Source organism: Haemaphysalis longicornis, unplaced genomic scaffold (genome assembly GCF_048455015.1).
Source record: "Haemaphysalis longicornis isolate Haplotype H1 unplaced genomic scaffold, Haemaphysalis longicornis Haplotype H1 scaffold_2, whole genome shotgun sequence".
Lineage (NCBI taxonomy): Eukaryota > Metazoa > Arthropoda > Arachnida > Ixodida > Ixodidae > Haemaphysalis > Haemaphysalis longicornis.
The window spans coordinates 138053993-138079289 of NW_027526295.1; the positions used below are offsets into that span (position 1 = coordinate 138053993).

Sequence of the window (25297 nt, forward strand, 5' to 3'; positions counted from 1 at the left end):
ACAAAAAATATCGTAAGCTCTTAGAAATAATTTTGTGGTAGTTAAGTAGTGTTACCATTTCAGGCTATCCCACAAATGCAAGAATGCGTCATGCTACCAGTGAAAGCGATTGAGATTGCCGTTGTAAACTGAATTTCAGAGATCGAGGCTTCCTGATTTGTTTCTATTGATGCTTTTATTGAAGGCTCAAAGCCATAGTCTGGAAGGATCGCGCTTGCTACGAGCCACAGCGTACAAGTTCATTGTCACAATTACGGCCATTCTGAGATTCCCGATGAGCCGTCGCTTTTTTTGGCGTAGTAATGAAAACTGACTGCCGCTTGCATGCTATACATTGAACGTTGAGGAACCGAACTACAGCATACCACTCTTGTTTGCACCTTTCGTGCGCACATACGGCGAGAAAAAAGCACGAAGCGCGCCCACAGTGTGCATTCTTACGGGCCGCTCAGCGGAGCATCCACACTAGCAGCGCGACGCTGTCGCCACCTACATGTCGAGCTCGCGGCGAATATACGTCCTTTCTACAGCTACTCCAACTCTCTCGTCGTCCTCGTCCCGGCGGGCCTTGTTATCGAAGCGGCATAAACGTCCGCGGTCTCCCGACGTCGACAGGCGGCGTTGTCCCGACGCTGTACGCGCGGCAGCGCACTTCTGCATAGCGCTGGTACAGCGCGCGCGTATAATAGGGCTTATAAATAGCTCTTGGGGCGAAGAGACGACGGCACACAAAGCGCCGCATCGCTCTATCGCCGCTGGCCAGCCCTCCGGCCGTCGGGTCGCAGTTGCCGCGAGAAAGGGACGAGGAGCGCGGGGCGCCAGGGGACGACGCCACAAAGCATTTTCAATAGAAGGCGACCCCGGTGCTAAAGGAGATCCTGTACTACTCGGGCAGTCTGAATGAGAAAACCTGCGCGTTGCGTCACTAATTGGGAGATCCCAGTCACCCGAGAGGAACTTTCTGACTGGCTGAGACCAACAGAACGCGTTCTCAATGGACGTAGCGTTATTGCCTAAAGGCAGTGACTCTTAAATTGGACTCCCCGACTTCAAGCAAGTGTTCGTGATAGCACTTCAGGGGGTACGCCTGTCTCTCCGCGACGATCCTCCTTCTCTCTCTCTCTCTCTCTCTCTCTCTCTCTCTCTCTCTCTCTCTCTCTCTCTCTCTCTCTCTCTCTATCTATCTATCTATCTATCTATCTATCTATCTATCTATCTATCTATCTCTCTCTATCTATCTATCTATCTATCTATCTATCTATCTATCTATCTATCTATCTATCTATCTATCTATCTATCTATCTATCTATCTATCTATCTATCTATCTATCTCTCTCTCTCTCTCTCTCTCTCTCTCTCTCTCTCTCTCTCTCTCTCTCTCTCGCCAAGGCAAAAAAAGTGCCTTTGCCGCATCGCATTTACATGGCTCTTACATGACCACAAGACACGCAGGCGCTTCAAAATCGGCGTTTGCGCAACGCTAAAATTATGCGGGAAAGCCAAGGTGGTCATCGAAATAGGTGAATGGCGGACTTCAGCTTCAAGAGTAAGCTCTGACAAAACGACACGCATCAACATACTTCATCGTGGAACCACATCCCATTATGTGATCCCAGAAAACGTCACTGACACGCTCATGACTGAGAGCTGCCGTATTGCGCCATAGGGGGCTACACGTTGGTGTCGCACCGCAGCCACTGCACTGATCTCGCCCACCCCATATTATGCGTTCCCGTCACAGCTTTGGACATGGCGAGGCAGCGGAAGACCTGGCGGCTGGGCGCCGTCCGGGCCAACGCGCAGCCACCACCCCGGACGTCCTCTCGTGATGAGGCCGGCAGTTAACGGAAGCTTTGAGGCCACTGCAGGCACGCGGTGCCCCACAATGCCTTGCTCGGGTAGCACGGGACAGGAGGAAGAAAAAAAGGCAGTTTACTTGGTGTTTTGTTACCGCACAGTAGAGCGGCGGCTGCGTGCGGCTTGTGTTTTCTTCGGCGCATCAACAGGGCGGCTCGGGCGCCGAGGGTCGTCCCTCTGGCGTTGCGAACAATGGGGGTGAACGCGAGGGTCTCTCGTTAGCGCGGTTGCATCGCGAGGAGGCTGCTGTGTGCGCGCCGGACGTGTGCTATTATAGCAGCGGTCATGCGCTCTGCATATATACGTCTGCAGGGCATTGTGGCTTGGCGCTGTCCCAGCTGTAGCCTAGCTGCTTCGCGGGTTGGCCATTAACACTGCGCTCTCATATTGGGGGGGGGGAGTCGCAGACAGACTTCCGCCTCCCTCCCTCTCTTCCTTCCTTCCTCCCCCTCCTCCTCTATCGTCGCTCTCATCTCCAGTGCACGTTCCTCTCAGAAGCAACGGAGAGCTGGGAACAAAATAAAGCTCCGACGTTTGTTCAGTGCCTGTAAATGAGGAATTGTGCCTTGATTTATCCTTCCCTCGTTCCCGAATCCGTGCAAGGCGTGACATTTGCCAAAACGTGTGTCTGCCCACTTCTCGGCGTTTGTCTTTGAAAGACGGTAGTCTTCTGCCGTCCTTGCCACGTAAACGCCCTTCTTATACCCCGCGCCCATCCTTTGCACTCTTCTTCTTTCGTCTTGCTCCGACCAGAATCAACGCCGTGGAGGTTCGCTCAAGTGAAATCACATTGCGGGCATTCCGCTGCTTGCGCGCCATCTATTGGTAGTTTTCGCTACTTCAAATGCCGCCACGAGGTCTAGGCTCGGGAACGAGCTCTTTTAAAAAGCAAAGCTTTCTACCTCTACCTGCCAACGGTTCTTTCGTGACGTGCGGGACAAGGTACTCCCAACGCGGCTGAAGATGGGTAAGACTCTTTTCTATCACGGAGCACACTGTAGATGGCGCGGCGATAGGGCGCTATTACCCAGCGTTCCCCGCACGCAGGTGACTGCTCGCACCGACGGGCGGGTCGGCGGGACGGCTTTGTCATCTGCTTGAGCGACAGTTGTTTCGTGCCTGTTTTGGCGCTGCTTCGCGTCCATTGCGCGCTTTCTTCACACGCCTTGATTAACTCTTTAGACAGCACCTGCTGGGTAACTCGGACCCGACGGAATTAAGTGAGCGTACGGCAAAGATACGTTAAGGATTGGTTTGCAGGGCGGCATAACAAAATGTGGAGACCACTTACAGAGAAACGCTACCTTTTGCGCACTGCTGTTGAATTGATGAAGACCAATTCGGTTGTGTTTTAAGAGGTATTATAAAAAGGGACAAGAGCAATGGATCTGATAAATAGCGATTACAAAAGTTCCCTCAGCTTTATCACAATTCTCAAACTTACTAAAGTAACTAGTTTGACTCGGTGTAAATGGGCATCACTAAGCTGACACGCCAAATTATTTTGTTCTCTGCGCTTGTGTCGCGTGGTGGCGTAGCCCCGAGCTAGCACATCAAGATTGTTAGGTTCCGCTGTCGTACCCTTCGAAAGACGATCCTCTCCGTTTTCTTTCCGCCGACGCACGGCCAGGCTATAGCGGCGGCGTCCGCCGCTCTAGCCCGGCCGTGTCCGACGCTGCTGCGTTCGGGAATCCGCCCCCGCAAATTCCAGGTAACGGCTGGCAGAATCTGTGGTTTCACTCTTTGTAGAGGCACGTGTGGAAATTCAAATGACGTCGCTTGGGAAATTGTTGTTTGTTGTTTAAAATTTTGCTTTCCAACCACCTTCACAGCGTGGGTCGGACCAATTTTTTTGTAGTTTAGGGTGAAAATATTGTTTTCAACAAGTATTTTATTTGCGATCACAAAAATCAAGCAGCCATGTATTTTAAATTAAAATAACACCCCAAATACCACTTATGTTTCGATGTTTTGCCTCAAATATGCGTAACGTTTTTCTTTTTGCTCAACGATATGGCACATTCTACCGCATTTAGATGTCCGGAAACGTTTTACCTGTATGAAGTTCTGTTTTCAGATTTTTTTTTTAAGTTTTTGACCGGTTGGCTGAACCGAGAGACAGACCGACACATACACCAAAGTTTCTCGGTTTAAGTAGCCCAAGAAAGGCTTTATATTTTCTTTGTCTTAAGCCAGGTTGTGTCCACTGCTGGGCGAAGGCCTCTCCCAAGGATCTCCAGCCACGCCGATATATCGCCCGGCCTACAGGCACAGTGTGATTCTGTGATCATCGGGAGGAATTTTTTTAGCAAGTGTACTCAACCAGGGGTAGGGTTGCCAAATCCTTGTCTGGTGAGGAAACTTGTCGTGCAGAGAAGCAACATGGTAATGCGCGCAGGGAAAACGAGTCCGAAGACGGCAGGATTAACGACAGTGCGGAGTTCTTGCTTTCACGCGCCTTAAAAAGGAATAAAATGGCTGTGTTTGAGCATATTTGCGCTGCACGATAGCAGCAGGATCATGTAATCGCAGTTGAGAACCAGAGTGTATACACTGCTACAGAATAGCCAGTTATGCTTCATATTGTGCTTATAAAAAGGAACGCTTGCTGCGGAGTCCGCGATAAGTCGTTTTATTTTTACTAGAAAATTATTACAAGAAAAATACAGAAATATACGGAAGGTGATACTATAGTCAGATGCTGCATCGGGGCGTCGAGCTTTAGGCCTGGTCCAGAATGCATTTTTTTTAAATATTTTTTTTAGCAGACTCTATAAATCAACATTCTTGGTTGTACTGCGGACAAAATACGTCTCTGAAAAACCAATCAGGCCTGTGGTCGTTTTGCTGACGCGATTATGGCTGGAGAACACGCAATCGCTGAAAGTATCGCAAGCAGCCATTGGGTTTGCCACGCCGAAGAAGCGGCGGGCGCAGCGAACAAAATCCCTTTTCTCTGAGGGCCCTCCGCGAAAAAGCGCCATAATTTCAACGACATCGCTCCTTTATTGCATCTTACGTTTGAATTCGAATAGCGCCGTGGAGAATCTCGAACGTGTTTTGTTGCATACGCTCGCTCTAATGTAGTAGGCCATTTTCAATGACATTCACTACGGCTGTAAATACAAATGATGAGCGTGATAGCTGCCCAGTGAGAGTGCTTCTGGACGCAGGAAATTATTTTTACTTTTTCCTTGTGTCTTCTGATATACAGTACCTACCAACCGGCTCAGGCGAAGGGCTGTCTTTGCTCTTGATTCTTTCGCTGCTAGCTCGTTCAGTCAACTGGCTAGCAATTATTCCTAAAGAGCAAACTTCTCAGTCTTGCGAAGACCCGAGAGTGTTTGAATTTCCGTAAAGTTATAACGTGCCTAGAAAATTACGCTTTCGTCCACTGTTTAAAGGGACGCCCATGAAGAGAAAATAAAACTTTGTTTAACTTTAAAGAGTTAGGCTTCAGTACCTCACTCAGATCCATTCCGGCCACGAAAGACGTTTTTTAACCGATAAAAACGCAAGAAATACATAAGAACTTTCAAATTTCGCGCCACAGTGACGTGTTACCGGCGCGAGTGACGTCATATGGGCCAGCACTAAAAGCATAATTTTCAGTGGGTTCGGTGCACGTTAGCATTCAAGTGATTCGATCAAACGGAACTAGCGGCCCCACTACAATCGTCCAGTCATGTGTCCTGGCGATTGATTAGTTCGGCCGCCGTCAATAGCCCAAACAAGATTCTGTGACGTCATAGAAAAGTTGCCGAAAACTGGCTAGCGAGTCGCCACAGCTCTACACGTTTTCTTTAACATCTCCGTTATTTTTGGAAAGTTTGCGATGAAATCGGTATCATTTTTATCAGGACAAAGCAGCCTTTCTAATAAAACGAACTTGCATTTTGTATTCATGGCTCCTTTAAAAGACAGTCACAGCTGGATGAAAATGACTTGTATGGAAAGCGCCCTGTTGTGTGGCTTGGAAACGCTGGGGGAGAAGTTACAGGAAGGATGGGTGGTGGGTTGTCCTGTGCGTGGCATTCAGTGGGTTATAGTCCATCGGTAATGTACCAGGGAACGCAGGTGGGCGACTATAGCTGACTAGCTGGTGTGGCTTCTATAGTGGACCGCGGCGTCTCGCGCCGCCTCTTTTCGCATTAAACTTGGGTAATAAACTTCGCTGACCCGCCCCGGTGGCTCAGTGGCTAAGGTGTTGTGCTGTTGAGCACGAGAGTCGCGGGTTCGATTCCCGGCCGCGGCGGCCGCTTTTCTGATGGAGGCGAAAAGCAAGAACGCCCGTGTTTACGAGATTCCGGCGCACGTTTAAAGGAGCCATGAAGAGAAAATACAACTTCGTTTAATTTGAAAGAACTAGGATTCAGTATCTCAGCCAGCTCCATTACAGCCACAAAAGATGCTTTTTTTAACGAAAAAAAAAAGCAAAAAGCATTTAAAAACTTTCAAATTTTGGGCCACAGTGACGTGTTATGAGCAAGAATGACGTCATACGGGCCAACAATAAAACATAATTTTCAGTGCGTTAACTGCACGTTAGCATTCAAGTGATGCGGTCAAATGGAACTAGAGGCCCCATTACAGACGTCCAGTCATGTGTCGTCGCGACAGGTCAGTTAGGCGGCCGCCAATCGCACAAACAAGGTTCCGTGACGTCATAGAAAAGTTGCGGGAAATTGGCTAGGGGGTCGCGACTGCTTCACACGTTTTCTTTCATATCTCCGTTATTTGTTCGAAGATTGCGATGATATTGGTATCATTGTTATCGTGACTAAGCAGTCTTTCTAATAAAGCCAACTTGTATTTTGTCTTCATGGCTCCTTTAAGATCTTCAGATGGTCAAAATTAACCCGGAGCCCTCCACTACGGCGCGCCTCATCGCCCGCGTTGCGTCGGCGCGTTAATCCCAATAGTCACTCAATAAACTTTGCTGGCAAACTGAGATATCTACAACGATAGAATTGCGGTGTTGTGCTGTAATCACCGTTTCGGGAACAGCGGTGCCCTGGTTTGATCTACCAGTGTGTGCATGTCTTGCGAGCTTCATAACTCGTACACTCGAAGTTTCGTTATTGTACGTCGGCAGCGCTGTAGAGACCACCATAACCTTCTCTTTATACATTTGTCGCCGCGAAAAGAGACGGACATATTAAGCCTCGCTAAAGACGTTCAAAAAGCTACCGCTGTGCGTAGCCATGTTCACATGTAAATGCGTGTACTTCGTACACGCATTTCCATGTGAACACTGAACGCTCACAACCTGATAAAGTAGTCTGTGTATATAGTGCGGAAAGTATATAGTCACTATGTACTTTCTACAATATAAACACGGACTACTTCCTGCGTATACGCAGGAAGTAGTCCGCCTGTATTACATCTGTATTACATAAGGCATGTGAAGTATATAAATCGTATAGTCAGTGACCTCATTGGTTGCCAGTCGTCGTACGACAACTGGCAAGCAGGGCGTAGAAGACGGCGGAAGAGCGGCATGTGGCGCCTGTTGACAGGATTAGCGGGTGCGATGATAGAAGCAGTTTATTCTCCACTTTGTGTATGTGGGCTTCACCTTTTTCTGTGACTTTGCGGAATTGCTAATGCTTGTGCACGAGCCTATCTTAGTAACCCCTGTGCCAGTGCAATCAACCACGATCTGTACAAACGGCTGAATGCAAAGGCCGAGCGAGACTCGCCCCCAGTCAAACCGAACAAAAATAAACTATCGATGGTGCACGGGACTATCTACACCTTCGGAAAAATATTGATCACATTGAACTGGAGATCCATCGCGTCGTGGCCCAGAAACGAATTGCTTAAGCGACAGAAGGAGCGGGACGACGAATTTATCCCGAAATGGGCATCTAGCGTCTCTTTTTGGGTAGAAAAAAATCATCTTGAGATGAAAACTAAAAAAAAACATAGATGGAAGGTTAGGTGCGAAGCGTCTTGAAAGAAAAAAAAAATGCGCAACCCGCTTTATTTCTTTCATCTCCTTTGTGTACGTGCGCGCGTGGTTCGTGTGTATATAAAGCGTGTGCTGGCCAACAATAATAGCGGCACGCCGAGGCTGTGGCAGGAAGGGCCGCACTCGGTAGTCTGGTATTGACAGGAGGTCGGTCGATGCTAATCGCCCACCCTTGCGGTTTTACACGCGGCGACCAATGCAGGCGCTATTGCTGCCCTCTCATTTGAATCTTCCTCCTTCTCCCCTGCGTCACGTATTTCAGCAGCCTGCGCGCAACTTGTTCGTTAAACGTAGGTTGTCGACGGTTGCTTGAGGCCATGTCCCGGCAGCCTGCTTACTTTTTCGGGGGCAAAAGCGTTATGTCTTACTGGAAGGGGACTTGGAAAGACCGCGGCGTCGGCAAAAACGGTACACAAACACAATGAAGGCCAGAAGCGAATCAAAGCATGGCAGCCGTGTAGAAGAGATGATTAGTCACTACTAGAGTTAGTTAATGATTAGTGAGTGATTATTAGCAAAGTGGCATGAATAACTCTGGGATTGAGGTGGGTTAGGATACATTAAGGCGGAATAACTATGGTAAAATAACGCGGTTGCTGTGTTGACGGGGAGGACGTGTATGTAGAAGGCACCCGTCAATATAGCACGCCAGGCCTTCATCTCCAAAGCACGTAAGCATACTTCAGTATCACGAGAAATTTCAGTTACTGCCAGTTGGTCTTGAGTGAGCGAACAAATGTGCGTGGAAGTAAAGAGCTCCTCGGGCACCGAAGTACTGTAACTCGTGAATGACCAATTCAACGCTCTGGGATTGACATGCGGCCAAGCGGATATGCCTCACTTGTGGGCACAGTCGCTCAGACATATTTGTTGCGCGCACAAAGTGCGTAGGTGACCTACTTAACTCGAGGTTTCGCGCATTGCCCCTCCAAAAAATCTCTGGGGAGCTGACGCAGCGACCAATTTACAAACTATCTGCATATGAAGAAAAGTAAATGTAGGCAAGAACAAGCGTTGTTAGTTAACGTCCTCGTTTCAAGGCGTTCCGGTCAGTTTCAAGTCTATATTAAGTCCTGCGGACGTCTATGCAAACCCTACGCCTTCGCTGTTCTGCAAGCACGTTTATTTCGGGAAACCCAGACCCGGAACAGCTGGCGTGCTCGTGCTAGACGAAAAGACGGGTCTTTCTTTCATAACTTCATCCCCCCCCCCTCCTCTTTTTTTTTTTTTTTTTTTTTTTTGTTTTTGAGGCTCAGCGCCGAAGACACCGCCTGTTGCCGCATGGAACTCAGCTCGAAGCACCTCGGTGACAACACTGCTGTCCGCAAGGGGCCTCTCTGGTGCTCCTCCTCTAGACGCGGTCTCCTCCTCTAACCATTAGCTTCTCCAGTTAACGGCGTTTTTACGATCCTATCGTTTTCATCGTGAACGGGGCATATCTGTTCATATATAGGCTTTTCCGCTTCTCAGTTGCTATGGAGGCGCGTGGAGACGGCGCAGCTCCCGGAGCAGAGTTGTATTAAGAAAGATGACAACAGCAACGGCAATAACAAAAAAAAAAAAAAGAACGGGTAAGCGCGGTGAATCGAAGCGCCTTCGCTGGTCTTATTCTCGCATACCGGGAAGCGAAAGTCCTTCTTCCCTCCGACCCGAAGCGCTTCAGTCGTGCATGGCGGCTAAGTGCGTCGCCTGCTTAGAAGTCGTCATGGTTTTTCCGTTCACTTTCTTTCCATAAGCAGTGCCGGTGGGGGGGCACCATCCGGGAAGTTCTGGGCATCGTTGGCTTTGCTTTGAACGCCGTAGGCCTCCTGGTTGTTGTTTGTTGTTTGGAGATTTCGCCGCTTCCCCTGCGCTGCAAATGTGTGTGTTGATAGAGAGGTACAGCGCGTGGATGCGATGGCGCATGCGCAAATCATGTAGTAGGCATTATTCTGCAACGAAACGCCCGCCGTTAGGATTCCTGGTCGCACGCTGGTATCCTTCGCGGAGAAACGAAAATGGGAAAGGAAATCGCCGTTCGCACGACACTCTGAAATTATATACTGCGGCCTGAATTATTCGAAGCGCATGTTGTTGCTGCACCCTTAATTGACACTGCTTTTTTGCTCTTGCCAAAAGTTGTCGCAGCAACTCTAGCCGCAGAAGCTTCGCTGTGAAATGTTTTCGTCTCTTTGGGAAGACATGTTTACATTGCGCAAATGAGACACTGGTCGGACTGCGTAGAGCACATATACCTTTCTTGAAAAGGGACGCAGCAATGAAGACTTCAGAGAGGAACACGTGGTTACCGCCGTTAAATGTACAAAGCAAAAGTACAGAAGTAAGCAAACAGGGCCATTAATTGATTGATTTATTGTAGGGTTTAACGCGCCGACGCAACGCAGGCGATGAGGCGCGCCGTAGTGGAGGGCTCCGGATTAATTTTGGCCACCTGGGTATCTTTAACGTGCGCCGAAATCTCGTACACATACGGGCATTTTTGCTTTTCATCAGAAAAGAGGCCGCCGCCGCTGCCGGGAATCGGACCCGCGACCTCGTGCTCAGCAGCGCAACGCCTTAGCCACTGAGCCACCGCGGCGGGTCAGAACTGGGCCAGAAAGTTAATGATTTTCAACATAGTTTTCAGCTAAGCAAGTAGTTCAACTTTCTGAATGATGCAGAGACATCCATTGCGACCACGATAGAGGTAGCACGGTTGACGAAGCCAACAATCCGCGTCTTTTAGCGCTAAAGTTAATCAATACAGCTGCGGGCGCAGCGAATCGCACGACAAATACATTTGTTTCAAAAGTCAGATATATATATATATATATATATATATATATATATATATATATATATATATATATATATATATATATAGAGAGAGAGAGAGAGAGAGAGAGAGAGAGAGAGAGAGAGAGAGACGAACGGGTTGAAATTGATTGATGGAAATTTTTTAGCGAGCCGTCCCAATACACCTTTCATGACATGCCCTACTAGGCACGCGTGTGTCGTAGTATGTATACATACAGCGAAATAACCATCATATACGGTGAGGCATATTTTTCCTGGCGTAACGCGCTCCTCGTTTTGTTTGAATTGCCAGCCAACGCCCCAGGAATAGTGCCGTTCGGATAATGCGTATTTCGGATCACACGTTTCATTTGCTAGTTCCCTCGGAGGACGTATCAGCGAGTTGTACATTGTTTTCTTTCACGAGCATTAGCCACGCCACGCATTACGAACGTACATCAATCCTGGCGCTCCTCCGACAACTGTATACCCGGTGCCAAAATCGCGAGTCTGAAAGCTTTCGGACAGACGGGATTGAGATAGCGCTTCGCGTATACGGGCAGAGATTGGCTCGGCCGTGCCTGGACTTGAGCAGTATAGGGTGCAGGCGTGTGTGTTCGTCGGCGGTGCCCGTTGAGGATCCATAATGGTCAGGGTCATTCCGAGCGTGCCTGGCGTGCGGGCAGGAGCCGTTCGAAAATGGATGGGCTCTGCAGCCGGCGGATGAGCGGACGGCCCGCGGTCCCGTTCACAATGACGCAATGAATTGCGGCTGTTCGCTCTCGAGAGTTTTCGCGTCGGCCGCTCGATTTTGGGGACGTTCTGCTGCGCCGGACTCCAAATGAAGCGGTGGGCAGAAATTGTTTTGCTTCCATGATTGGCAAATGAGAGGCTCTTTACAAAAACAAACAAACAAACAAACAAGCAACAACTACGTAATTCTCATTTTCGACGCCGAGAGCTGGTGGCTAGCGAGGAGGAGGACGATGCTGCACTTGGCGGACGAAATGCGTGTGAGAACCAAGGGGGCGTTACGTACAGTCACGGACAGATTAAATGTGAACACGAAAATATGAGCCAGAACAGGCAAAACTGAAAAAATCTCGGGCCACCTCCGCTAACGTGGAACTTGGGGAGAAGCGAAGCATGCAGTGTATAAGTTTATTCTTGGCGCCTTGGCGTTTTTGCCAACGGAGATGAAACCGTTGGGTCGTAGAGGTATGCGGCTTTGCTGTAAAAGTCTCGTGTCTTTGAAGCACGAAGCGCTCCAGGGCGAGGAGTAAACGAGTCTCCCGGTGTATTTTTAGTACGCGTTACGTTCTAGCGCGAGGCGTAGACGGGCGTCCCGGTACCTTAGTACCGTGACTACATGAAACAACGGTTACGACGACGACATGAGACGCCAACAGCCCGAGCCCGTAAGGGGCTTCGCCCCTAAAAGTACTGTTCCTGGCGGTCCAATAATGGCTCGCTATTGGTATACTTGGAAAACCACATTGCCCAACTTGGTTGCTGTTATTAGGCCACGCGCCAATTATGCTTGCATGGAAAGAAATCGCGCTATTTTTGCGTTCTAGTTTATATTGTTGTGTACGCGTTTCAGTTGTCTATGACTGTACGTGCGGCTTCATTGTTAGGAAATTCATATTTGTATCCAGGACGAATGTTTACGGTATTGATACAACACCATCCGCCACGTGTCTGAGAATGGTGACGGATCGATTTTCCGAATGTGGTCTTAAATTAATTCAAAGTCGGCCGTCGTACATTTATTTAAGTAGCTTAAACAAATTTCGGTAATTTAGTCTCGTTCGGAGAAAAAAAAATTCGGGTCTTGAGAAGCCGATCGTTGGACGCTTGCAGCCAGCGCTGCTGTAACGTTTGTCCTGGGAGTCATCCCATGGTTTACATGGAGCATTTTTACACATGCGTATAGTCTGGTGTTTAAGTTCATCGCCCGTAGAAAGCGTAAACGTTCCTTAGTCGCCTTCTGGGCGGATGACATAAAAGGCCAGTGACACAGAATCTTCTCCTCCCAAATGGCCGCCGAGAGTCCAGGTTCCTCGCTGCTGACGACAGCTTCTTTTTTGTGCTTCAGCGCTGCAGGCATACCTGTCTGCTCCAACCTTTCTTCATTCTTTCCTTTATCGTTTTTGACTTTTTTTTCCCTTTCCCACGTGCGGGATAGCAAACTAGGCCCCAGTCAGGTTAACTTTCCTGCCTTCCTTCTACACCTTTCCTTCCTTTACATTGCGTAAATACAAAGCCAAACAATACCAAAAACGTTTAAATTATCGACGCGGAAACTCCGCGTTTAAGCAATTAGCGTTGGCCGAGGTTCTACTTTAGAAAAGGTGACTACAACACCTTAACTACTGAAGTCAGTTGTACACATGTCAGCCGTACTCATCCAGAGTAGCAATGCAAATCTCCAAACATACAGCGAAGGTGACAACTCCCATCTATGTACGCGCTCTCAATAACGGAAGTCGCGGAACTTTTTTTTTAGCGAAGCTCCCAGCCTTTCACTGACGTCGTCTGTAGTCCACCCAAAACGCACTGCAGGAAAGCCAGCCTTCTCTGACGATGATGATGATCGTGGGTGAAGTAAAGAAAAACTAAAATGCCTATCTCGTGGTCGGAATCACACCTCGGTCCCTCGCGTTATGAAGCCGACGTCTATTCGATTGCGCCATTCCTGCCCGGTCGAAGCAGTGAGGATCTGGAGAGGGGTGCATGGACGCGCAAACTTAGACAGAAAATGCGCCTCTTCGTCTAACGAACGATGGTGGTTGAACGCTAGGGAAAGCCATTGAATGCTCGTATCGGTAGAGCACGAGAGAGCACAATCGCAGTGCAGTCAGCCGTCCCGATAAGGGTCCACTCGCTTCTGGATTGGCTCGTTTGGTGTTGGACTTGTTTGTAAAAAAAAAAAAAAAAAAAAGCATCGCGTTCCCGCATGCTTTTCCCGGTGTAGCACAGCGCGAAAGACAAGATGCAAAAGACAGGAACTCAGTTCAAGCGCTATGTTACAGTTGCGCTGTGCTACAGCATGAACCCGTACCAGCTTGCCCAACTAGCCATTTTCCGCATGGTTGTCGTTTCGACGGAGAGGTAGTTGAGTTTTTCTAAGCATCATTTAGCCGTTATTACGGAAAGACGTTTGTGTGCTTATTCACCGTTGAATCTACAAGGTCGGCTGATATGCCCTACGCGTGATTCTCGGCCCGGGGTCTCCGCGTCCCGCCTCGCGTGCTCCTCGCGCTCGCCCTTTCACGCGTGACTTCCTGCTGCGGCGCGCGGCCGCTTGGATTAAGTTTCAAAACCTCCGCGCTAGCGCCGGCAATCCTGCTTTCGCATGGCAATAACACCCTTGCCGATTACAACAGACGTCTCGAGGCAGCGTTCCTGCAATGGAACCTAGGGGGGGAGAGAGATAGATAGATAGATAGATAGATAGATAGATAGATAGATAGATAGATAGATAGATAGATAGAGAGAGAGAGAGAGAGAGAGAGAGATTATATGTGACCCGAAGAGGTCAGTCAGCCCATGGTCACAGCATGGCTTGCTGCTCCAGATGTGGAATTTAGGCGCGAAAAAAAAAAAAAAAAGGTGATGAGGTGGGGGGGAAGGTGGAGGAAACGGAATCTGACACGCACATTCACACGGACGTAGTTGACCGATGGAGACGCCTTGGCCAATCGCGCAGCCTGGCCTTCCGAGATCATATTGATTCGGCGAGGACATCACGCGCACGGCGACCTTATGCACGCGGACCAGAGCACAGAGTATTCCGAATGATCGCGCTATAAAACACGCGAGCGAACTCGCGGTCGGGGAAGCTGCAGCAGCGCTAGCGCTTCCTCCGCCGATGCCGGGTCATTCCGCCGGTACGGGTCGGCGGTCGGAGCGACCTCGACGCGGGGTCTCGGTCCATCGGTGCCGCTAGATGGATCTCGCCGCTACTGCACGCATACGCCCCGGCGCCGCAACAATGGGCGCACCCCTCGCCCCGCGGGGGGGAGTCGTCATCGTCGCGGTCGGGCAGCGGTGGCCAAATATCGGGCAAGGGAAGGGAGCAATAACCGGCGCACAAATACGTGCCGCCGCCGCCGCCACCGCTGTGCTGCAATGCAACGCTGCGTTTCGGAGAATGGGCGAACATCGAGCCGAATTCCACTCGTGCTCGAGCCCGTGTGCGCCAGTCTTCGAGTGTGGCCGAGGGGGAAGAAGGGTGTTCTGCATTTACACGCGTGGCGTGCGCGGGAGTCGGGGGAAAGGGGGAAGTACGGCGGATAGTGGTTGCGTCTTCCTCGTGGTGCCTTGAAGTTCATTGTGTAACAGTCCGGTCCGGGAGCGCGCATCACCGGCTTCAGAACTTTGGACCGGTGTGAAGGCCTGGTACGACCCGAAGACTTCGTGTGAAATACGTGCTATATAGATAAACATAATCAGGCTGGACGTAAAGGATTGGAAGTGTGTGGGTGTATGTATGTGTGTGTGTGTGTGTGTATGTATGTATGTATGTATGTATGTATGTATGTATGTATGTATGTATGTATGTATGTATGTATGTATGTATGTATGTATGTATGTATGTATGTATGTATGTATGTATGTATGTATGTGTGCATGTATGTGTGCATGTATGTGTGCATGTGTGCATGTATGTGTGCATGTGTGCATGTGTGCATGTATGTATGTATGTATGTATGTAAGTAATAAGGGTTGGCAGACAAGAATGCCAAGGAAAGCAAAGGGGAGAGTGCCGTAGGTCGGTAGGTCATTTATTATCGTTGAAACAGATGAAGAATTTTGAAAAACAGAAAGTGGAGAAAAAATGCCCGCCGGATGGGATCCGAACCCACGACCTCCAGAATACGCGTCTGGTGCGATGACCACTGCGCTGTCGACGTGGGAGAACAGCCCCGCCGGTAGCGTAGTCTTCTGCTAATGATCTCAGATAGCGAAAGTGTGACACCTGTAGCCTTACGCACTGACGGGCGGGTTTCCTCCGTTTGGTCTACATAGAGATGCTCACGCATTTAAAATTACCCCAATCCGTGGTGTGAACATCGGAGGACGCGACTGACTGGGGCATGGTCCAAACAAGTGCAAGCAGCAAAACACGATTGTTTTTAATTTGCGACTTACCATACTTATCAGTTAATTAGCTTAGTGGAACTTGGGCGGACTGCGGTTTTATTCTAGGAGACATACATCGGGCTATCCGCCTCACCGTGGCTTTGTGATGCAGCTGGATTTGGGTTTAGGAGTGGTGACGTTATGGTAATTGCATCAATACTGCCACTGATGGCTATCTATAACACTGGCTGGGATGAAACTCCCAGAGCTTTCGAGGTCATTTGAGCGGTCCAGCTTCGTGTGAAACGCGCGTTACAGCCGTTTTATGTAACCACTTGAACCAGTTATGACTAGTAAATATAACTTTGCATGATGGCAGTTGTATTAACGAGCAGTAAAAGTATTTTTCTTTTCCCAAAATATCTAGGTTGAATTGAGAGTTGCAGAGCATGCGTGAGAAAGTTGGTTTCGCCTTAAAGCGTTTTGACGGGCTTTCGAAGCACGGAAGCAGAGGAAGGAAAGAGAGGGTATTCTGAGGGCAGCACTCAAATGAACACTTGTCAGATACTGCACTAGCCTGTAAAAAAATAATAATAAAAAAGAAACAACGCCACAGGCGCTTGACTAACGGAAAATTTTATCATTGAAGAGACCATGATGACAAAATACTACTTTGCTCACTTCGAAAAAACTGCCCCTTTGTACCGCTCAGCTCCATTCACGGGCGTGAGAGATGTTTTTAACCGAAAAAACGCTAAAAATGTTCGAGAGCCTTTAAATTTGCCGCTACAGTGAACTTGAAGTAATATTGGCCAGCATCCATGCGTCAACTGCACGTTAGCATTCAAGTGATACGGTCGAACGGAACTACAGGCCTTACTACAATCGCCCATTCATGGTTTCTTGGCTTTGGCTGAGGCCAGTGCCGCCAACTGCAGACGATTTTGTAACGTCATAGAGCGGCTGGGGCGTCGTCAGTGCTTGATATCTTTTGTTTAATATATCATTTCTTTGATGTTTGCAGTAAATTTGCCAGCATTGTTATCTAGATCAAACAGTCTTTTTTAGAACCAAACTTGGATTTTGTCTTTTAAAGGTGCAAGGGGAGTGGGGCGGCATAGGCTCTCATTCGGGTCAGCCCGGTCGGTTTGCCACCGTGCCGCGTCAGTAATGTTCGTCGCTGCCATGCGGCGATGGCCCAGCCAGAGCGCATAGCGCGCACGACGCCTTCCGCAGCCCCAATCGTCCCGTATTTGTGTCGAGGTCCCTCCCAGAAGCCGTCGCGGCGGCGGCGGCGTCTTCCGATTGAGCCCGTCTTTTGTTCGGTGCTCGCGCCAGCCCCGTTTGTGATTGACGCCTCGCGCACGCCACCGACCTCTCCTCCACACCGCGATGACCTCGAAACGGCGTCTTCGCCTCTCCGATAACCGACGGTGACCGGAGGTCCTGCTGCCTCCTTAACACTGGCGACGGTTAAACCTAACGCGCGTACGGACGCTGTGAACCACCGCCCGGACGCAGGATGTATGTACCGCTGCAGCTGCATGAGTGTGGACATGTCGAAACGTCTCACCCATTTCCCCCTTCCCGTAGTGCCCGCGCTGACAGGTGGCCTTGTTTCTGGCAGTTTAGGACATTTCTGTGTTGAAGTGAGCTTGTCGGTTGTACTTTGTGGTCTCGCCTGCTCGCGCATGACTTAGCCGAGCTATAGAGTGCCAGGCTTTGTCTTTTACCGGTTGAACGCTGGCGAGTCTGACGTGTTTCCGGCGCTCCCTTTGCTTGCCCTGTTCCAGATGATACGATGGAAGGCGGAACTGTCCTGACGGTGCGTGACGTGGCGGATGTACTGAAAGGGAAGCACGTCATCCTGACAGGTGAGCTCCTCCTCTATGACGCAGGTTACATCTCCTCGGTGACTTTCTTTGGACTGCTACCGCGTGAATGCGGGGTAACCTTGTAGTTGCCCGGGGGTGGCAAGATCTCGGGTCGAATGAGTTACTGATCTCGCTAACTATGTTACGTATATCGGTGGATCATAACGGAATGAAGTTAAACGCCGTTAAAATGCAGCGGAACACGCATATGGGGTACCTAATGGTCTTCGGCGCATGCTAGGTGACGTCTATAGATCGGAAGCATAGTTCCTTGCGGTTCAGCACTCGTACTACCGCAATCGATTAAAGCGTGAAAGTCTGTGGTCAGCCGTGGTTTTGAAATTTCATTAGCTCAACCACTTGATTCTGGTGTTTACTTTGAGACCCCGGCAACGGTTTGCGAAGGTGAAGCAAAATAAAGTAAAAATAGTAATAGTAATAAAAAATAAATATCACAGCAAAAGAAATGCTTCCGTTTTCTGATGACAGTTCGAAAAAGCGTTATGCAGCAATGGGGCGTTTAGAGCTTGCAAACGGCTCCGCAAAACCTCCAATTGCCGCTCGCGGAGTTATAATGTCGTGGCATAAGAAAAAAAAAAAAAAAAAAACCTATCTTCTGGTATGCGCAGTAGGTTGGGCTTGCAAAAAAAATAAAAATTCCGCCTAATATACACGCCATATACGAGCCGCGAGATGTTATGTTTAAATTTGGCGTGTCTATACATTCCCCCGTTCAGAGCCCCTTTTCTTCACAGTCTGTCGAGTTTACCTGAGCAAACGTCCTGTGCGTAGCTTAAGTTAAACGCGCCGTAGTCTAATTGCGAGTTGGTATTGTCAGGTCCTGGTAACTACAGCTACCGCTCGGTGCACGCCTTTGCTACTTTCGTAAATTTGTTCACCTTTGCTGTTTTTCTTTATTTGCTTATTTGAACTTCGCGCGTGTACTCTGGACGACAGCGCAAATCTCCTCCGCCTAGTCAAGACCTGCAGCTCATTGCGGAACAGCATTACTCTTTCTCTACTCTCGCCTTCAGAAACCGCTTTAAGCCCTGAGTAACGAGAACCGAATTTTCCGAATCGCTTCCCGATGCTCAGCCGAGCGCATCCAACGAGAAGCGTTGGAAGAACAAAAAACTGGGGGACGTTGCAAGGTTTTAAGCTCTTTACATGGCATGCAGCGCCATCTCCTTTAAAGCTATTTGTCCCGCAAAAAGATAAAACCTGGATAATAAAGACGATTCTTGCTTTGCAGTTTTTCTTGCGGCGACAGTCGACCTTCGTTTACTACAAGCGTCGTGACTGCGAGCTCGTTGTTTTTTTTTTTGCCTGTGCGGCGGTAAATAAAAGGAGAGAGAGATAGAACACTTAAACGAGGGCGTGAAAAAAACACTACTGCCATGCGTGTGCTTATCAACAGTGCTGAAACTTAATTATAGAGTAAAGCAGGGCAGTTATCTGAAGCGGTGGTATACAAAAACAACTGGTAATTCGTACTTAGAAAAGGGGGATGCGGATGTGGAAGAGGACGGGGAAAAACATTGAAATTGATTTATTTTTTACTTGAGCGTTTCGATTTGTGCTCGCTTCTAGGCTTCTCACCGATGCGCTGAACAAGCTCAACATATGTCCGCAGTGTTTAGCCGCACCTTTTAAGCAAGCATTCGTCAGGAATTACCGTCTTGAAGGAAGTGTTCTGCTTTTGGTTACAGTAACACAAATCGGAAAACAGGGACAAAAATACAGAGGCAAAACTTGTGCTGTGCGTTCCTTCTCTTTTGTGCCTGCTTTTCTCGCTGTTTTCCTCCAACCTTGCTGCGATTTACTTCGCCCTGTGATCTGTTCTGATTGTATGTTAATGCGTGAGAATTTAAATGTCCTGCGCGCTTATTTGAAAGCCTCCGCAATGCGTTAGTTTAGGCTGATAAAATGGCAGGCTTTTAGCTAATTTCACGGCCGAGGTTAAAGCGAAACGCCTCTGCAGTGACAGAGATCCACTAACCGCGCTCAAAGAACTGAAAGTGGGGAGGTGGCTGACGCGCAGGCTTTCCCGTAATCTTGAAAGCGTTGCCCCGCATCGCCCCCCTGCTGTTTACACTGTTTCAGTCATGTCGCCGCACAGTGAATGCTGACCGAGCATACGAAGGAAGATTTACTCCTTCCGTGCTTTGTGAATCCGTCTTCTGTAGTGAGAACCCATCTCTCTTACCGTCTGTTTTCATCCGGAGGCTTTCTCGCGTTTCTTGCAAAATGCCTTTTAAAGACGATAGTCTTTCTTGGGCTACTTTTTTTTCTTTATTGCCTTCTTTGACAGGATGACAAAACAAATACACGCAACTGATAATCTGTACACTCAATACTCAATACAAACACTAGAACTGCAGCCCTTCTTGGGCAAGCGGGGTGATTTCAATCATCTTTCAACAATGATTCCAACATTGCTTCAATTGTGGGTAGCCACTCTGGTTTAGAGGGCTGAAGTTTCTGTATCTGCACAAAAGAACCTATTGACTCTTTTAAGTAGAGTCTGATGAGCCTGGCATCTGGGTCGGAGTAGCGTACAGCCATCCTGTTTCTCCAGATGCTATGTAGTCCATACAGCATAATTGTGTCAAGCGGCACACCGTCCTCAATATCAACATTGAAAAACCTAATCTGTCTGTTTGCCTACGACTCCAATCAGCCACCCGGCCAAAGTAAAATACAAATTGCCCACTAGTCTTATATACTCACAGCCAAACGTAAACGTCTTAGCCCGGTTTATATGTTCATACTTCTCAACTTTGATGAACAAGAACAAGGCATTACGCAAATATAAGACAGGAAATTAGTACACAAGGAATATTTACAGTGTTCCTTTATTGAAAAAAAATCCTGGATGCTTAGTTCTTCGATAGCAAATGATATTCTACATCTACTGCAGAAAACGCCGCCTGCTGTTGCCCGCGCCACCACCTGGCATCATATGAAAAATCACGCGGCAACAGCAACGAAAGGTTCCACTAGCTAAGTTCCACTTCCTGCTTGGAACGCACGTGGAGTACGGTCACGCGGTTCTATAAACGTTGTAGTCGGCCGCCTCGATTCACGCGCGTTTCCACCATACTGCAGCGCTGGCATCGAAGAACCCAGCGTGTAGCAGTGGAACGCGGTAAATTCTAATCGCCTTGAGCAAACCTTTAGTGTGTTTACCTTGGGATGACCGCGACGGTACAGGAACAGCATGAGAGGTGAGCGGGAAAGCGAAGGGGGGCATTTCTTTGGCAAATGTCTACAAAGACTATCGTCTTTTGACGACGTTTGCAACGAAACCAGCAGATACGCGGTCAATTTCTTCCCCAGGAAACATTTACGGACTCGCCAACAGCTCACAACGATTGGTATCTCATTCAGAGCTGCACTTCGCTACGGACGAATAGCGGGGCTACTCTTTTGTAGACGTTGTTCCACGTCGAAGGAAGTATATACCGCGCTTTGCAGAGGAATGCACCGCGTTCCCTTTTATGTTGATGTCAGCGCCCAACGCTGCATCGCCGAAGGGTCATTGACCTCGCACGGCTGCGCGTATACGACCCGGCGAGCCTGTTCAGTGCGGCCCCCGCCGCAAGAAACAAAGGACACCTGGAGGCTTATATAGTCTGCTGCAACTGCTTTGTTGCTTTGTTCTTCGCCACCGATATTGTTTTTTTTTTCTCAGTTGTTTTTGCGCGGGCTATGCCGGAAACAAGGACCGAGAAAATAATGCTTTGTTCGTCGATTTTCTAACCGATATGCTCTCGCTTCAGGAAAAAAAAGGTGGAATAAATTTACCTGGTAGTGCTCGGTAATTTCGAATACTAGCGGGACTGGAAGTGTGGCTAAATGGGAATTGGTTAGTTATTTTTTTCCTCTTTTTGTCTTGACCGGTGTGTAGGGGGGGGGGGGGGGAGAGAGAGAGAGAGAGAGAGAGAGAGAGAGAGAGAGAGAGAGAGAGAGAGAGAGAGAGAGAGAGAGAGAGAGAGAGAGAGAGAGAGAGAGAGAGAGAGAGAGAGAGAGAGAGAGAGAGAGAGAGAGAGAGAGAGAGCAACTTTATTAGGGGCATTGATCAGAAGATCATATCGGGGAGGGAATGTTTTCTGCGCGATTTTTGTGAGGGTTACAAAAAGTATCGCCAAAAGTAGGAAAACTTCATATAGTCTTCCCGAAAGACTATTAGGGAGCGTCGTGTCATCAAACTGGACAAACAGACTCGAACCGTGGGCCTGAAAATTAATATGCACAAAACAAAAGTAATTTCAATAACCTCGGGACAGCTCATGGTTTGAAATACGTGGCGAGGCAGTGGAAGTGGTAGGCGAATATATCTACTTAGGCCAAGTTGTGACCCCGGATCCCAACCATGAGGCAGAGATAATTAGAAGGATAAGAATTGGGTGGAGTGCATACGGCAGGCATTCTCAGATAATGAATGGCAGCCTACCATTATCCCGGAAGAAGAAAGTGTGCGACAGCTGCATCTTACCGATACTCACCTACGGGGTAGTAACTTGGAGGCTCACTAAGAGGGTTCAACTTCAATTTAGGACGACTCAGCGAGCAATGGAACTATAGATGATAGGTGTAACATTAAGGCACAAGAAGAGAGCGGAGTGGGCCAGAGAACAAGCGCGTGTTAAGGACATATTAGTAGAAATTAAGAAGAAATGGACTTGGACAGGGCATGTAATGCGAAGGCAATATAAACGTTGGTCATTAGGGGTAGCAGAGTGTATCCCTAGAGAGGGCAAGCGTGGCAGGGGGTGGCCGAAAGTTAGATGGGTAGATGAGATCACGAAGTTTGCGCAGATGAATTGGTCGCAGTTAGCACATGAGTGGGCTAATTGGAGATTAATGAATGAGGCATTTGCCCGGCAGTGGGCGTAGATAGGCTGGTGCTGATGATGATGATGATGATGATGATGATGGTGTCATCAAACGACGGGTGGCTTTCCGGCTAATTGCCGAAAAGTCCAAGTTTAACTCCAAGTCCAAGTCCAAGTTCGTCGATGATGCTCCCGTCATGACGGTCTGTTCTTGTCGTCTACGGGCGTGCCCTTGCAGAGCCGCTGCCGCGTTCGGGCTCGACTCTGAGCTTTGTGCATCTTATTTGCCCTCGCTTTTAGCTAATACCATACATTCGCTGGAGCCGTGGAACCCAATAAACATACATGTAGTAAACATACGCCGTCTTCTGCCATACGTGGCAGAAGACGGCGAAGGCCTTAATTTTTAAACGGCGGGCTGCGCTCAGGAACCACAGCTTCGCTCTCGGAGATGGACGTCGAGAAAACCATGCAGTGCACAGCGCGGTGTCCTGTGTTCTTCTGGTCATCTTTTGTACTGCGTTACTAATAAACGCAAACCAATTCGTCCGATTGAGTTCAAGCAATTTCACAACTTCCTGTTGCTACTTTCTGTATAGGCAATAATCGCCTTTCTATAATTGACAATAATCGTAGTGCCCTTTTAAAGCCCTTGTCTCGCGAAAACGTGGTAGCGCGTGCCAATAAAAGGGGCGACAACCGAAGAAATCAGTTTGTTGTACGTAAGAACCTCATTTTAACGTGACAGCGTTACTTAGAGACAGTGACAAGGACGAGTGCCGAATTCAGTGAAAGCCAAGTGACTTACCCACTACACTACGGCACCGCCACCCGGAACACTGCATTCGAGGTACTTTGCATATATGAGTGCTAATAGGATTGAGCCATAACGAGAAATAAACCACGAAGAAAAGGCGCGGACTTCGAGCCTCAACACGAGGTACGGCAACAAGGCGCCGTGCACGTGGTCGGGAGCTGCCTCGCGAGCGATTCTCTATAGATGTCGCAAGCCGGCCTGAGGCGCGTTGTTTGAGCCTACGTTTCTGAATACGTTGGTTGGAGTCTGGGGTATGAAAAAGAATCGTACGTTAGGAGTGGTGCAACTGTCAACGCTATGGAATCTTCATTGTGCGAAGTTAAAGCGCTCCCACGCTTATGCGTTGCCATCTCATGTACGTGCTCAGCGATCCCCTGCATTTTTTTGTTCGCAGAATTAATGTGTTGCCCCTACGTTTATCCTTCGTATTGCATCGTCCGTAAACAAGAGGCTAGAAAACGACGATGGCACGACTTGATAAGATTACCGGAACCCCCTTTATAGAGTTATGATATTCTTGGAGGTCATATCTGTTTTTAAACCCGTTGAATTGCCCTCATGGAATGTGCAGACGGATAGAAACGGAATTGACTAATCCAGCTCCATGTCTTTCTCGCGTTACGTCTGCTTAAATTTGTGCGTGGTAACCCCTTTGAAGATTCATTACCAACTAGCCCACCAAGCAACCCTTGTGTATCCGGTGCCGTACGGCACTTATTCTCCAGTAATCTATAGCTGTTTGTTTCGTTGGAGCCCCGTTGCAGTCCACGATAAGTTGCTTAGCTTCAGTAAAAAAAAAAAAAAAAAAACAGTTGTACTGCAAAGAACGACGGCAAATTAATCATCCCCAAACAACCGTCGTTGAAAGGCTCTTCAGCGTGTGCTGGCTGCGGAAGCCTGTCCCTCGCACGCTCCGCTCAAAAAATTTTATCCTCCCAGTCGTTGTTACGACCCGCCTTGCCTTTAACTAACCTTCATTTCAATCAAATACAAAAACGAGGGAGAAAAAAGTGAAAACGGAAACAGTCCGTTCGGGGTACATTTCGCGACAGTTCCGCGCTCCAGAACGCGCCACCGCGCACTCCCCTCGACGCAAGGTTGTCGCCGCGCATCGCGCAGACGCGCTCACGCAGGTCGTCTTTCGTCGCGCGGATGTTCACGTCAAAACCAACTGTTCTTCTCGTCGTCTACGGGCGCGCCGGCGTTGGCTCGCCGACGAGGAGTGCACTCATCGTCTCCCTTCCTCCTTCGCGCAGGAGGCAGGACATGCGAGGGCTACCCCGTGCTGACGTTTCCAGACAGCGGTGCCTTCTGCAGCCTCTCGGACGAGGACTACAGGAGGCTGATGCAGTATCTGACAAGTGTTCCTTTGTGAGTAGCACTTTCTTCCCGGGCTTCGCTGCTTGGAAAGAACGCATTTTCTGTTTCCTGCACCCTTGTTGTACGTCTCTCTTACTTTGCACGTATCGCCCGCCCCTTCTCGTTCCATCTCGCGACATTGCAGCCGCCACTGGAGCGTGCAGCACCGCACGCGCGGTTGCTCTGCTCGGCGATGCCTGCAGTGACGCCGACAAGCGTGCGTTGCTTGCGACTTGCTGCCGCCCTGCTCTCCGGCAGCGGCACGCAGCCTGTTATCCTTTCATTCTTACTATATCTGTCTCGTTGCCCGGTTGAAACGGGCTCTGGGCAAAGGGATTTCTGGTGGCGGCTGCTGCTTTTTGCCTCAATTGCGTGTGTACGTGTGCGCGCGCGCGGGCCTGTTTCGCAAGTTTTATTAGCAATCGTGTAAGTCAGAGAGACTTAGTGACAGAGCCCGATTTTAATTTTGCCAGAAAAAAAGAAGTCCTCTGGAATCTAGTTAAATTTGTTAAAATGTGCTTAAGGATCATGACAATATAAGGCTTGTTCTCTATGCTGTCTGAACTCCCTGTTTATGGAATAAACACTTCCGCTACCGAAAGTCATACATAGTTATCTCGTTGGATCAAGTAAACAAAAAATTCCCTTGAAACCTGTGTGAATGTCAATACTTGCCTTTAACGGAAATGAGTTAACTCTTTGGCCGAGCTCGAAC

At 48.8% G+C, this 25297-nt stretch overlaps 1 protein-coding gene across 5 annotated transcripts in view; it reads left to right on the plus strand.

Annotated features, from left to right (window-relative positions):
- Positions 1-25297, plus strand: part of LOC144169263 (guanine nucleotide exchange factor DBS-like) — a 349981-nt gene that overhangs the window by 270459 nt on the left and 54225 nt on the right. For all 5 annotated transcript variants that reach the window (XM_077698325.1, XM_077698326.1, XM_077698328.1 and 2 more), the window contains 2 exons: positions 17488-17568; positions 24480-24594. In XM_077698325.1, the coding sequence (XP_077554451.1) occupies positions 17488-17568; positions 24480-24594 (196 nt within the window). The remainder of the gene's footprint in view (positions 1-17487; positions 17569-24479; positions 24595-25297) is intronic.